General features: G+C 43.8%; 1 protein-coding gene across 5 annotated transcripts in view; it reads left to right on the top strand.

Moving 5' to 3' along the window:
* The window catches only part of GRM1 (glutamate metabotropic receptor 1), a 421316-nt gene extending 406453 nt beyond the window's left edge, over positions 1-14863 (top strand). For 2 of the 5 annotated variants that reach the window (XM_019425034.2, XM_019425035.2), the window contains exon 9: positions 11151-14863. In XM_019425034.2, the coding sequence (XP_019280579.1) occupies positions 11151-12063 (913 nt within the window). In that variant the 3' untranslated portion in view covers positions 12064-14863. Of the gene's footprint in view, positions 1-3647; positions 3733-11150 lie in introns of all 5 variants that reach the window. The other 3 variants (XM_053904402.1, XM_053904401.1, XM_053904400.1) reach the window with 3 other exon arrangements.
* Positions 14864-15326: the final 463 nt, after the last annotated feature.

Raw genomic sequence — 15326 nt, 5'->3', positions numbered from 1 at the left:
GGAAGGAAGGAAGGAAAGAAAGAAGGAAAAGAAGGAAAGAAGGAAGGAAGGAAAGAAGGACAGAAGGAAGGACAGAAGGAAGGAAGGAAAGAAAGAAGGAAGAGAAAAGAAGGAAAGAAGGAAGGAAGGAAAGAAGGACAGAAGGAAGGACAGAAGGAAGGAAGGAAGGAAAGAAAGAAGGAAGGAAGGTAGGAAGGAAGGAAAAGGAAAGGAGGAAGGGGAAAAAGAAAAAGAAAAGAAAGACTTTGCACTTTCAGAAGAAATTGGATATGAATCTTCCTTACTAAATTTCTGGGGTTTCTTTAAATCCACAGTTTCTGCCAAAAGATTCAAGCACAGATTTGGAACTTATATTTGACAAGTCTCCATATGCTGCATTTTCCCTCCAAGCTTTTACTCTGGCTTGCCGAATCTGTGGTTGGTTGAATACGTGGTTTTACAGTTGCTAAAAATACCCTGAAGTCAAGCTCCTTTCAGTTTTTACACAGTTGATAAAATGGACACTCTGGCAATGGAGTTTTCAAGGCTTTGGCCTGTAACCTTTAATCAACATTTCATAAAATGTAAGGTCTGTAGGCATAGGTCATTTATATTTCACTTCAACCACAAGGTGAGTCAGAGACTGAAAAATGACACCAGGAAGGAAATGCTATAATTGTTTAACTATTTCAATCAATCGTTAATTAAGGTGGCTTTGGGATTCCTGGGAGTGACCATGTGGAGTTTGGCTGTCAGTATGGCTGCAACCCATGAAGGAACCCAGAACTGTCCACTGAGTGCAGCGGTAATTCCAAGTCAGTGACAGAGGCCAGAGAGCTCCCACCCCATCCCCAGGGGACACAAGTGCTATCTGTCTGGGCAGGCCATACTCTGTGCACCTCTGCTAATGTCACCGTGTCAAGTCTCTGAGCCGTCAAGGTGTTTCCCTGTGGTTTTTTTAACAGCATACATAGACCCAGCAGACAAGACCAGCTACATCATTTGCACAGCCCAGTGCAGAAAGGAAGCATGAGGCCCCTGGTTGAAAACCAGAGGAAATGTTAGAGACTACAATATAAAGCCTTTTCTTTTCTCCTCTGGTCTCTCTCTCAACGTGTCCTTGTGTTTTTCATTTGCCATTTAATGCTGCGCAGCGGGGGTGATACCTAGGGGCAAGTGCAGACTTTTCCAGGCCCCCCAGCCTCCACTGCGTGACCCCATACAGGTGCAGCCCTCAGGCTGCTAGGTTCCCCTCCCACTGGTCACTGGAAAGACACCACAGGGAAATTGAACCAAGCCTCTCCCCTTCTCTCCCTCCTGCCCTAGCCCTTGGTAGACTGGTGATCTCGAAGGATATTAAAAAAAACAGCACATGGACTAAAAGGGTGGAGGAGGGGTGAGAGGCTCACCCCTACGCTGTTGCCTGTTAAGTGCACAGTGGCCCTGCTAGTCCAGGAGGGGATGGCCTGGAGATGCACCCGACCCTGACCTGATCTTCCTGCACTGTGTCCAGAGGCCCCTGCCAGTGGTAGAGAGTGGCAGCGGCCGATCCCTGGGCAGGGCCAGATAGTGGAGAGCTCGGAGAGCTCGGAGGGTCCCAGGGAGCACCAGGGAAGTCAGGGAGGCAGGACCATGGGTAAGCTGAGGCTCTAAGCCCCTGGAGAGCACTCCATCTCTCCAGCACACAACACTTACAAAACACAAATCAAATGATTAAATGATTACAGATCTCAAAATGATGACCATAAACCACGAAATCCCAAGTGCAGGGCCCTTCTGATGAGGGACCCACTGTGCATCCGTATTAGACACAGGACCCTGAAGCCAGCCCACTGGACCGGGCCACATGTAGACATTATCTACAGTAGCATTAACTCGGGATTCAAGGGATGCAGGCAGTTTAGCAAGGGAATCCTTTGAATGTATTTTCTGCCTTCCTTCATGAGAAATGAAGTTGTTTTATTATTTTGTAGGTTAAATAATCTTTTCTTACTGATAATTTCACTTATACACCCATACTCATACTTTTATCCCTGGTCACCTAGTTGCTGATGTTTTCATGACTTTTTGTGATTTCAGGTGGGCATATTAAATGTCAAGGACATGTTACTTTGACAAGTTTAATAGCAAACATTATCTCTTTGTTTGTTTTAAATAAATGGACTATTGCGGTAGTAACAAAGTTACATGAAGGTGTTTTGAGTTTTTATCTCTGGGTGAGGATTTCAAATTGTTCTGGGCAGATCATGTACTATTTTATTGAATGGCTCAAACTTGGCAGAAATACAGATATTGATTAATTTTAATTTTTCTCTTTTATCTTCAACTGTGCTATGGAAAACTTTGTTTCCCACCTTCGATATTCATATCAGATTCCTTGATTTCAGGTATTAAAAAGCTATTCCAGAATACTCTTTTCCAAATTTCAAACTCACATCTCTCCTTCCTAGCACGTATCAGGCCTCTGCCTGAAAAATGTGGAATGAGGAGGGATGTGATCTGTTCCTACAATATCTCTGTCTCCTTCCTCTTGTGTTTCCCCTCCTCTGTCTGCTTTAATGGGAAAAAAAGAGATAGGGAACGTAGCAAAAGTCTTTGACTTGCCTGCAGCCGTTGTGGCCCTCTTCTGATTAACACTGGATAACTGTCACCAGGATCTTGGGGTAGGTGGCCTAATGCTGATACACAGGGAATCGTTGTGAGTTTTTAGGGACTGCTATAGGGGACTTCATCACCGAGAGTTCCTTAATATCAACATTCCCCCCAATTCAACCAACCACATCCATAGCGCCCACAGCACCTGCTGCTTTATCATCTTGTTCCCCGAAATTCTTTTCTCTGATTGGCAGCCGTCTTATGTGGAGTGATAACAAGATGGCTTTATCCCACTGAGTGCTACTTAACTCATGGGAAAGCCCACGTCTCTTCACCCTAACAAAAGATGGAAAGGCCAGCTGCCCATGGTCGCTCCATTAACCTTGTCGTGACCAGTCAGTGCTCTTCTCCCCTTCTCAGGTCATCCTATGTGCTGTGTAAGGAGACATCTAACCAAGGAATGAGACCGCATTCTCCCCCATGTGGCAGATGCCTCCAATCTCTTGCCATTCCCCCTCTCTCCACCATCAGACATACTCTGTCCTGTGGCCAAGAGATAAATGTGATTTTATAGGAAGTGACAATTATGCCTTTGTGATAAAATAATAAGGAAAATTAGCAATGCAACTAAAATTCGCGACGTAAGACATAAATCCGTGAACGGCCTTAAAGAAGAATGGTCGGCAGGAAGATTCTGCCTGTAACAGTGTGAGTGGAGGTGGAGCCCACTGCCGCCAGGAAGAAAGGGGGACGTGAAGAGTGGAGGAAAAGGGCTGATTCTGGACAGACATACACACAGCAGCAAAAGCATCGGCCACTTGGAAAGAGATGGTCTCGTAAGGGAAAAGAAAGAATGCACTCCACTGACGTGGCTTTCGGAAACGAGCGTGGCAGTGAGAAGCAGCCAGGCAGGGCGAGGCAGACACAGGACACGGGGGTGGGGATGACGTGGAGAAAGGCTCAGGAGACAGGCTAGGCCCAGGCCCAGGCACCACCTGAGTGGCGTCATCGCTGTATCTGTACACGTGTGTAAGCACTCACTCACTGGGTGTCTTTTTCTTTTCAATCTTCAGGAAGAGGCAGCCAGAATTCCCGCCCACCAGCCAGTGTCCGTCGGCACATGAGCAGCTTTGAAAACCCCCACACTGCAGTGAATGTGTAAGAGAAGCTGCGTGGAAAATAGAGTGGTTGGCCCCTTGCTTTCTCTCTCCTGGGTTTTGCCACTTTCTAACATGGAAACAGATGTGGTGCATGCCATCAAGAATGAGGAACCATTTACGTGCCATGGTTTGCACGACCGCCTTAATTTGTCCATCGTTCTTAAAGGGACACTGTCAAGTTGTTAGTCTTTTTGCTTTTTTAAGTTTCAAAGCAAGACGCAACACTTTTTCCAACACTGGAGATTCGCTTTTGTTTGTGACTCCCACTCACAAGCTCGAAAGTGAATTTCCCCCCTTCTTAAATTTGTCAGCTTTTCCTTGGCAAACAGAGCTCTTTCTTTGCTTTTTTTTTCTTTTCTTTTTTTTTTTTTCTTTTGCCTTTTTGCTGTTGCACAAATGTTTGAAATGATCCTGTCTGCATTAAAGTACAAGCCATAACTTGAACTTATGGAGAGTTCCATAATGTCAGTTTGAGGGGTTGGACGCCAACATGAGCCTCTGCTGTGAGCCTCCCGCACCCTGGGGAGCACAAAACAAAAGTTTTGTGAATCCCATGAAAAGAGAGTTTTATAAAAAGGAAATGTGGTTATTTCCCCAGGATTCTGAGTGTTTTTATCAGATTTTGCCCCATCTGATAAAAATGGTGCATGTTTGGTCCAATTTTTGACCTTTAGATCTTGACAGTGTCTCTTTAAGTTAACAAAAGAACATAGACCATGTTCAATTCATTGTGCACGGAGTCTGTGGTCATTTTCAGCTGTTCCTTTACAGCCCTTCAAACTCCTGGGAGAGTCAAAGGTACACATTCCTGCAGCAGGAGGGAGCCCACTGATGAGGTGTCTGTGGCCTGAATAGCTCTTCAGATGAGAAGAGCCCAATTGGTTCAAATGTCTGCTACTGAACCTGGCTGTGGAGGACAGTATATGAGGCCATGGAGTCTCTTTTCTTCACTCAGTGGAGTGCATTGGGAAGTCTGTGTTCTGATATTCCCTTCAAAAGCCCAAATAGAAAGAGTGCGGTCTCAGTCGAATCATACTGACTCTTAGAGGGAAAAATATGGTAGCCCTGCCAGGACGTTTCAGGTGGTAGTCAGGGGGCCGCTGCACATCTAGATCAGAGCCACTCTCGTCTGCTTGGATGCAACCTCTGCAATTTTCCCAGGTCAAAAGGCATTGAGCATTTCTTGCAGCGTGAGTTGAGTCTGACCGAGGGCACAGCAAGGAGATCCTGATCATGACAGCTGCTGGCTGCCTGTCAAAAGGGATTGATGGGAATAGTAGATGTGCTTGTCCTGCCATGACAGCAGGGCCAGAAAGAGAGGAGAGTCACCTAACATTTCATGACTTCAAGGTGAGTGCCTAAAAGCAAAAGCAGAGGCTGAAAGTGGGTACATTCTTGGTAGGTGACAAAACAGAAAAAAAAAAAAAAAATGCAACGATCAGCAAAGCTAATAGGTTGGCTGTTAAGAACTCTCAGAATGGGATCTATTCAAGCCTTCTTTCTGGAGACTATGAAGGATCCAGAAAAGATGGAAAAGAGACTATTTTTAGCCTTTGTTGTTTCTCAACAAACAACAGCAAAAAAGATATTCTCACTGTGACCTTCAGTTCCTACAGCTTTGAACAATCAAGGCAAAGGGGCTAGTGATGCAGATAAAGCTTTCTACTGGACCATTATGGTCTGCCTATATCCATCCTGCCCCATAGGGCCCTATGTTTCCAGAGCAAACCACAAGGACTCCAGGTCAGAGCTGAGGAACATCACATGACTTGCTATGGAAATTACAGGTCTGGTAGCATGGAGCATAGATGACACAATAATGCTTGACTTGAAGTTCCTTCAAAGGGAACATAATCTAGCATGGGAATTTCTTTCCTCAGCTGTTAATCACGATTAGGTTGAACGAGTAGCCATTTAAAATGTACTCAGAAAAACCTCAGGAACCATCAGAATTCTACTCATTGGTTCAAAACAGATTTGTCAGTTTTCTCAAGACAGTACACCTTATGCCCAAAGTTCATGGAGGCTTCCATACTTTATTGACTTTGATGAGGTAATTTTATTTGTGGATGTCTATTTCTTAATTGATTCATTGAAGAAAGCACACGCCTGTTAGTGCAAACTGATTTCCTTTGTGTTATCTTTTATCCTGTATCATATAGCTTTAACATATAGAATGTGATTAACCTAAATACTTTAAAAGGAGGACTGTATGTTTAGACTTTGTGATATTGTCAATTTGAGCAGGCCAAGTGGTTCTCTGACTAGCTTATGATGTTAGAATCCGAGGTGAGGGATAAAATTCACAATGCCATTTAAGACTGGTATCAGCAGAAACTACCAAGTTCCCATGTAGTCAAAAAGCATTTGTCTCCAATAATACATTCAGAGATTTTCTACCTTACTAGTAGTGAATCAAAAGGTGAGAAACTTTAATTATGTTCACATAGGCTCCTGGAAACTGTGTACTGAATATCCAGATTTTTCTGGAAAGCTTTCAAAAGTGTAACTGGCATCAGTGGAAGTCCTTTGTACTGAAGACTAACTTTGCATCGCCTGAGAAAACAAGAGTCTGACTCATACGGTTTCAAATAGTTCCTATGCCTGCGATTCTACAAGAATCGCTCCTCAGACTTCATTCCGGTCCCAGCTCGCTGAAGCAGGTAGAGGTGAGGCATTCGTCCAGCGCATCTCTGGCATTCCTTCCGGAGTGTCTCAGTTGGGGCAGCAGCAGCCATTTTGAAAGGCCCGGCGTGAGTCGCAACTGTAGCTGCATGACCTCAGCAGAACTGCCCATAAGCCTGTAGCTCTGGTTTATTTTCTTAGCTTGGTAAGCCATTCTCTCCATGCTGGGACTCAATGGCATTTCCTGTTTCCATTTGCATTTTCAGAGAAAGCAAATGCTAACCTCGTCAGGTTGCAAGGAGTGAGTCTCCACCCTCCTATGTGAAGGTCTTGCCTTGTCTGTGGGCTCTCTGGATGCCGTCCTTATGTCTGTTGTGAAGCTATTAAGCCTCGTGGCCAAGACTTGAATCGGACATAAGGGAGACAGGTGTTGTGTAAGCTTCCCCTCAGGCAGCTTGTGCAGGATGCTTCCCTCCTGATCTCAAACACCCACCCACTGTGATTCCCATTTTAGACCTCTCTGGAGCAGAGAGCAGTGCACTCGGCAGATGTAACTAGTACTTACTGAAACAAATAAAACAGACGAGATCACCCTGAATGCCGAAGATGTACTTATCTGTTTACACCACCCACTTCCAGCCACTCTCCCAAGTGCTGCAAATCCCGGATTTTCTGACTGGAGGGGATTGTCGTACTCACCTAATGAAAGAAAGATCAAAGCAAGACCCCAAGCCTGTCAGAGCTGGAGTGCAGCCCCAGGCCCCCTTGGCCCTGCACACTCCCTGTCTAGCTCACCCTCTAGTCCTGGTTCCTCGCCGGCCTAACAGCCGTTTCCTCCAATAACGTCAGTATTCATAAAGACATGTAGCCACCTGAGGTATTCAAGCCAAATGCTACTGCACTCGGTCTCCAAATATACGATTGTTTCGGGCCTCATGTCTGTCTTCTGAAGTGAGAGCAAGAGGGCATGCCGTGTGACAATTATGGGGTGTTTCTAGACTAGGTTACTTTACCTAAGATCAGGAAACCGAAAAAAGTTAAATAATAGAAGGAAGACGCTGATGGCCGAAACAGAAGGTATTAAAGTTATCTAGGGTTAAATGGAAGATTTATTTCACAGTAATATTGCATTTTTATAATGCACGTATGCCTTTTTGCTGCCCCATATTTTATACATTTTTCTCCTCTCAATATCATGGCCATGGGCTCTGAACCTTTGCAAGTAAGCTAATCCCTTTTCACACCAAAATGCTTATTAAGCCCTCCCCCCAATTGATGATAGTAGTTGTATTTTTTTTAGTGGCCGCTTGAACAAAAAACACAAAAAGCTTCTCAGAATTTAGCTACACTTGTACCTAGCAGCACACTTTGTCACAATAGCGTTTACATGCATTTGAAAATAGCAGTGCATAATCTGTGAAGACAAAACATTGATTCAGTCTAAAAGCAAAGCTTATCGCATTTGTAGATTCATGGACCATTCAAGCTGTATATGGACCACACGTCAGAAAAAACTAATTCAGAAGGACCAAGGTTTATACTCTGCGCTGCAGTTTCTATGAGATGACACATTTCCTTCACTATCTCTGGTTTTCAGGAAGCAATTTATTTTGTCCTTGGGAAAAAAAAAAGGTGAATCTAATTTTCTTAATCTGATAAATGCCCTGGGACATTAGAACGGCTTCCTAATTAAACAGTACTTTACTGCAAATCTGGAACAAGACTCTGAAGGGAAGGAAAAGCTGCTAATTTTGACGGCCAGGGTGAAAATCTTCCATTACAAGAATAAGAAAGGTATTGGATTAAAACAGAACTAAGTTATGATTACATCTATATGCAAGGTGATTAATAATACCATTAACATAGGGAAGCACATGATTTTTAAAAAGGCCCACGTAGAATCCTGGGCAGTGAGGTAGCTTGAGTGAGTGAGTGAGTGAGCGAGCGAATGAGTGAGTGAAGTAGGTCCCAGAAATACAGGCATAGCTTTTTGCCAGCATATGTGGAGACTGGAGTGACATTTTGTTGAGGAATATAAGCCCGGTGGTGAAGTGAGGTGTAGACTAGCTCTCAAGAGACTTATATCTTAAACACACACACACGACTAAATGAAGACACAAGGCATCCTTCTAGTTTAATGATTTCTAAAAAAAAATAAGCATTGAGGGGCGCCTGGGTGGCTCAGTCGGTTAAGCCTCCGACTTCGGCTCAGGTCATGATCTCGCGGTTCGTGAGTTCAAGCCCCGTGTCGGGCTCTGTGCTGACAGCTCAGAGCCCGGAGCCTGCTTCGGATTCTGTGTCTCCCTCTCTCTCTCTGACCCTCCCCCGTTCATGCTCTGTCTCTCTCTGTCTCAAAAATAAATAAACGTTAAAAAAAATTTAATAAAAAAAAAAAGCATTGAGAGGCAGGCATTAGGAGAAGGAAAAAGTGTTTCCATTGCAATTAAAAGGGATGCAAATGATTGAGGTTGGATGGTATACTAAAGCATAGTTAAAAGGCAAGGCAAGAGGCAAATCAGTGGTTTTATACTTTCTGGAAGGGTCATAATGATTGCACCAAGAGAAAAATGGTGTGAGTAGAGTAGGGAGTGGAGGAAATTGGGAAAGAAGGAAGCTGGAATTTACCTAGGGTTTCAAACTCAGAAGAGGAACTGTGGATTATGGTCCTGCCTGCTGGCTGGTTGACTGTTCATACTGGGAACATTAATCATCTGTTTTTGAGTTGACTCAACTCGGAAGAAAGTCAGGTATTCTAATATGAGTGTGGAAGCTGAAAAGTCTGTAATTTTGCATTTACAAGGACTTCTACATTCTCAAGGAATATAGTAAGCATATATTTAAGAGAAATATTAATTTTCATATCGTATTTTGGAGATAGGATTTTTCCTAGACAGTTAAAAATACAGCATATAAATTATAAGCTATATAGAAGAACTACCTTTTCCCAAATAATGAGATCAAAATTTTAGCTACTGTACCTATTTTGGGACTTCTTTATCCAGAATTTTCTGTAATAGGTATCAGAATTTCTTTAACATTCTGCACTTAGTGGCTCACTTCCCTTTTCAAGATAATAATATATAAAATGTCAAAACATTATTGTCATTGTAAATGTGACACACACATAATTTTGAAGTACTCATTCTTGTATTTTCAAAATGATTAAATAAACCATTATATTAGCTACTGATCATTTCATACATTTTCCCAAACAAAAGACCATGATACAAAATAGTCTATTTCACACATCCACCTAAGAAAAACACTGTTCCTTATCCCTATTCCTTTTAATGTCAAAAATGTGTTAACATTGTGCTACTTTCTCTGTTGTTTTCACGGATACAGTGAAAAAGCAAACTGAACACACACACATACACGAAAAAATAAACTTCCTGATTTAAGTATTAACACCGCTGTTATTAATAGTATGCTGTGGCAAGGCACCACCATCTGCTGAGAGTTATACAGAAAAAAAAAAAAAAGAAGCTAAAAGTCCAAAAGCAAGACCAGAGTTATTAATTACAACATACAGAATAGAGTTTGAGTACATGTACAATACATCTCTTTCCCTCCTCCTCCTTCTTCTCCTCCTTCTTCTCCTCCTTCTTCTCCTCCTTCTTCTCCTCCTTCTTCTCCTTCTCCTTCTTCTTTTTCTTCTTCTTCTTTCTCCTCCCCCTCCTCCCCTTCCCCCTCCTCCTCCCCTCCCCCCCTCCTCCTCCCCTCCTCCCCCTCCTCCTCCCCCTCCTCCTCCTTCTCCTCCCCCTCCTCCTCCCCTTTCTATTTAATTGGTTTGAAAATGGTCCCACGAAGATATAAGCCAATAAAGCTGGAGTCCTGCTGGTACCCCAACATTTTTCTTCTCCAAAGCTCAGCGAGGAAAAGGCCATGGAGGGGCTTTTGTCTGAGTAACTTCTGCTTTCTCTGAATCTTCGTTTCGTCTCATTTGCATCACAAACTATGCTGAAGGACTAACCCAGGGTCTAACCATCTGTATTTTGCTGGACTTCCTTAACACTACCTAGTTAAAAATCCCCAGCGTGGAAATCCCAAACCAGCCGCTGTGAATCAGGGCCTTTATGTGAATTGCGGTCCATTGTAAGTGTCGGGGATGATGCATTGAAACAAAAAGAAAAGCAACCTTTGTGACACACTTAAAGGGAATGTGGGTCTGGGTTTTCCCTCATCTGGTTTCTTCTCCTCCGTACAGCTGCCATGTGTATGACCACGCTGCTCTGGTACCTGCACACGATGAGAAAAGCTTTGATTTGTTCCAGGGACTGAGAAGAAAGGGCGACAAGAGCTATGGTCGTTATATTCTGTTGTCCCTGTGTAACTGTAGTTTTATTTTTTGGTTCCTCCATCAATTTTGGAATCTTTCAAAGGCTTGCACAGAGTGACAATTTTGTTGTTACCTTAGGCGTGTGCGTGTGTACGTGGGTGTATAATAACTTTGTGAAATCTCAGACCTAAATGAAAATAGCTGCTTGCGTAACAGGCCGGCTTTTCTCCCCTACAACTTGTTCAGGGGCAAAACGTTCTGCCTTGTCCTGGGGTGAATGGAATCACTGACTGCAGCTACAGAGGCCACCTGGGGTCGCTGCAGCTTTTGGCCTTTGACCTGTAATAAGGGGAGATTGAGGGCTTGGCCGCCAGACCTACAGTGGCTTGCGGGAGCGGGGTGGGGGTGGGGGAATCAAATTGCCTTGAGCTGGGATTGCATATAATTTGTATGTATCTTATCCTGTGTGCATGATCTATCTGCAAATAAATCCATCTCTATTTTGTTCATAGTTCTAATGGCAAGTCTGTGTCATGGTCTGAACCAGGTGGAAGACAGGTGCCCAAGGGACAGCACATGTGGCACCGCCTCTCTGTGCACGTGAAGACCAATGAGACGGCCTGCAACCAAACAGCCGTCATCAAGCCCCTCACTAAAAGTTACCAGGGCTCTGGCAAGAGCCTGACCTTTTCCGATACCAGCACCAAGACCCTTTACAACGTGGAGGAGGAGGATGCCCAGCCGGTCGGCTTCAGCCCTCCCAACAGTCCTTCCATGGTGGTGCACCGACGCGTGCCAACCGCGGTGAGCACCCCACCTCTGCCGCCCCACCTGACCACAGAGGAGACCCCCCTCTTCCTGGCCGACCCGGCCATCCCCAAGGGCTTGCCCCCTCCCCTCCAGCAGCCACCGCCACCGCAGAAATCCCTGATGGACCAGCTACAGGGAGTGGTCAACAATTTCAGCACCGGGATCCCCGATTTCAACGCGGTGCTCGCTGTCCCCGGGGGTCCGGGGAACGGGGTGCGCTCGCTGTACCCGCCCCCGGCGCCCCCGCAGCACCTGCAAATGCTCCCGCTGCAGCTGAGCACCTTCGGGGAGGAGCCCGCCTCCCCGCCCGCAGAAGACGAGGATGAGGACGACAGCGAGAGGTTTAAGCTCCTCCAGGAGTACTTGTACGAGCGGGAAGGGAACACCGAGGAAGACGAGCTGGAGGAGGAAGACGAGGACCTGCAGGCGGCCAGCAAACCCCTCCCCGAGGATTCACCTGCTCTGACGCCTCCGTCGCCTTTCCGCGACTCGGTGGCCTCCGGCAGCTCGGTGCCCAGCTCCCCCGTGTCCGAGTCGGTGCTCTGCACCCCTCCCAACGTGACCTACGCCTCCGTCATTCTGAGGGACTACAAGCAAAGCTCCTCCACCCTGTAGGGAGGAGGTGTCCGCGGGGACAGCAAGAAAAACCAGGGAGCACCAGCACCTCCGGAGATGAGCCGACGGCTGGGAGGAGGAGATGGGGGGAGGAGGGTGAAGTCAGCAGGCAAGGAGGACAATGCTGCTGCCGTAGGGAAGGCCAGAGGGAACTGCGCTCTGCAAGCAAAAGGGGATCCAGGCGAGGATCCCGATTCTTGAATTATTCAAAAGCCTTCTCTGGGAAGAAAGGGAATTCTGACAAAGCACAACCCCATATGATAAACAACTTTCACCACATGAATGAATGAATAAATAAATAATACGTCAATAAATAAATCAATCAACACGAATAATCTCCTCTCTTGGACATTGTGCATAGATAGACATGCCCACACACACTTGGCCAGCTTGAAAAGAGACAGCACATGTGGACCAGCCAGGTGAATCGTTAGTGGACATCGTGGCGTTCGTGGCATTCTTAGTGAGCAGGCTGGAGCCAGACAGAGCAGGTGGGTGAAGGAGGGGCAGGCGTGGAACCACCCATGGGACGGCAGCTCATTTTTCTCCAGCCCTTCTCCTTACTGAGCCCACAGACTCCTGGTCTTCAGGAGCCTCCCTTCACCCACTGCACCTGACCCAGGGCCAGCCTTGTTGCGCTGGGAAAAAAGTGTATGGATACCCTACTGCTCTGTGATTTCTCTCTATTTAGGAAAACAGGGATCAGAGCAAAATCATCACCAAAAAGTGCTTCATCAGGAGTGCTAAGGGAGGAAGGATTGAGAAGCAAGAGGACACATAAGCATGAGGCTTTGAACACAATCAGCACAAATAACGTCCCATATTTGATACTCGCTTATTGGTGATTTCGGAGAAAAGCTTAGAGCAAGCGATTGTTTTGAGACTGGCAGAAGGTGTTTTGTGGATTTTCTTGTGTTTGTGCCAAGGGGGCTCTTCTCTGCCCTTTAATTAAAGAGAACAAACCATGTGGCAAAATTGTTACCTTACATTTACTGTAGCAAATAATACTTACCAGTTGAACTTCTAAAATGCAGTATGTGTATTTGGTGCCGTTGTTTCTCCTGTGTACTACAGACACAAATCCATCTTCCAACTTAAGGGTGTACTCAAAGCAACTATTGCTGGTTCAATGACAAATAACGTCCTTCCTATTGTCATCCTTCCTATTGACAAATAATTCCTGTAACTTGTGAGTAAATGTGTTCCTGTGTCTTTGTATACTTGTGATAATAACATTTGTGCACTGTAATGTCAATGTCACTGCAACTAGAAGTCGTCTTTCCAATATAGTATAGATATTTCTTTGTTCCAACGATGTTTTAGATATTGTCACCAATATCTGCAGAAGCTCTTTGATGGTTTGAGTGCTGTGGTCCAATGGTTTCCTTATGCTGCTCAGATGGTCCTCCCTCTTCTAAAAGGGAACTTATTTTTCAGATATTTTATGATGTGGATATGTTATAATGAAGTGGCTTGAAAACGTGTTGTATTAAAAATTCACAAAAACTGTGGGTTACAATAAAAAAGTACATTTTATAAATTTTCAGATATCATTATTAAAACATAAGGTTGAAATGACAGTATTGAGATGATTTCAGGTCACTTTAGATTTTTTTAAAGAGATTTTCCACAGCAACTTGAGCTTTCAGTGTTTAGAAAGCATATGCTAACCTCTCTGTCTGGCATAATTTCCCCAGTTTTCTATTTACCACTTTTTGCTTTCTTTTAATTTTTATTTCCATGTACTTTTATTCCTCTATTTTTGCTGTCATCCCTTTTCTTTATATTTTTGTTGTGTACTGTAATAACCACGTATGTGTCATCCAGTCATTTCATTTATATCCTCCTTTTTACACCCAATAAAAGTGACTCTTGTTGCCATTTTGATTTCTTCTATTATTTGTGGAATGGATCTTACCCCTTTAAATATCTGTTTATGCCTTATGTGCAGTCATATTTTAATATGCTTCCTTCATTTGGAAGCTGATTTCTCAGCCAAAAATCATCTTAGAATCTTTAAATACCCGCCTCATCATTTGTTCAGAATTTAACATCAGCTCCGATGTTTGAGGCTCATGTTTCTCATGCCTTCCCATACTCCACTGCCAAGTTTAGTCGGTTCCATAACAAGAATGGACCGCCTTTCTTTTAAAAAATTATTTTGTAACAACTTTGGTGTTAATGACTGAACAAGGATTTCAATTCCATGTTGAAAAATGACTGAAATGAGGATTTCAATTCCATGTTTTCATTGTAATGAAGGAGAATGAGGGAATTAGATGGTTCCCATGCTTAATAGATGGTCTACTTCCTGGCAAACTAGCAAGTAAAAGCCTACTATCTATTATTCGTGAAACATGTTTTATATCTTAATGCCACTAACATATGTCCTTGATATCACAGGACTTGTGCATTCAGATTTTTTTAAAAGTAAGTATAGATCAGGAAAACTGCTCTACTATTCAAATAATGTAAGATATCGGTTTGTTCTGAGGTTTTAGTCTGAAACATTTGGTGAACACATTCAACACCAATCACATTATTTCTCTGAATGCCTAATATTATCATGATTAAATGTTTTCCTGAACACAATGCAGTATTAGCTCTTACAGCATAATTGTTCAAAATTGGAAATATACACAGACATACCTTATACCAAAAATGCAGATACTTTTCATCTTGATGTACGTGCTTATTCACATTGTTTAGCTTCTTGTAAAAGTGTTTTCCTTTGGCTCGTTACTGCCTTTGTCAAATAACCTTGATAATGCTGTATAATAAATATTTTCTATTTATTAAATGTGTGCATTCCTTCTCCATACTTTGTAAGAGGTACAATAAGAGAAATAGACTGGTACGAAAAACAATTACAATGGTCTGATTTTGCTCACAACATGTCTGCCAGATGAAAGTTAGAGAACATCATGCAAGACCTACAGGCCAGGTGGGTGATAGAGAAGAGTACAGTTTGATGATGTGGAAGGTGGGAGGGACCAGAAACTCTAGATTGAAAATTAAATCCAGAATTTGAATATTCAGTTCTATGGCAGACATTGTCTTGCATTTTTTGATAGAATTGTGAGACTTGACAGACTCCTGGATCTCTAGCAGAGCTCTGGAAACAGAGGCATATGAAAGCTGCATCTTTGTTTCATTTGTGCCCCACAAGGCTCACACTCTAGAGGGACCTGGTTTCTTACTTTGGTGATACCTTCCTCTGTTCCCTTACATTTCAAGTTCTATTCCCTTTTATTTCAATAGAG

This window comes from Panthera pardus, unplaced genomic scaffold, assembly GCF_024362965.1.
Source record: "Panthera pardus isolate Hobbes unplaced genomic scaffold, ASM2436296v1 HiC_scaffold_17, whole genome shotgun sequence".
In the NCBI taxonomy this organism is placed as follows: domain Eukaryota; kingdom Metazoa; phylum Chordata; class Mammalia; order Carnivora; family Felidae; genus Panthera; species Panthera pardus.
This window is presented reverse-complemented; position numbering and strand designations above follow the sequence as displayed.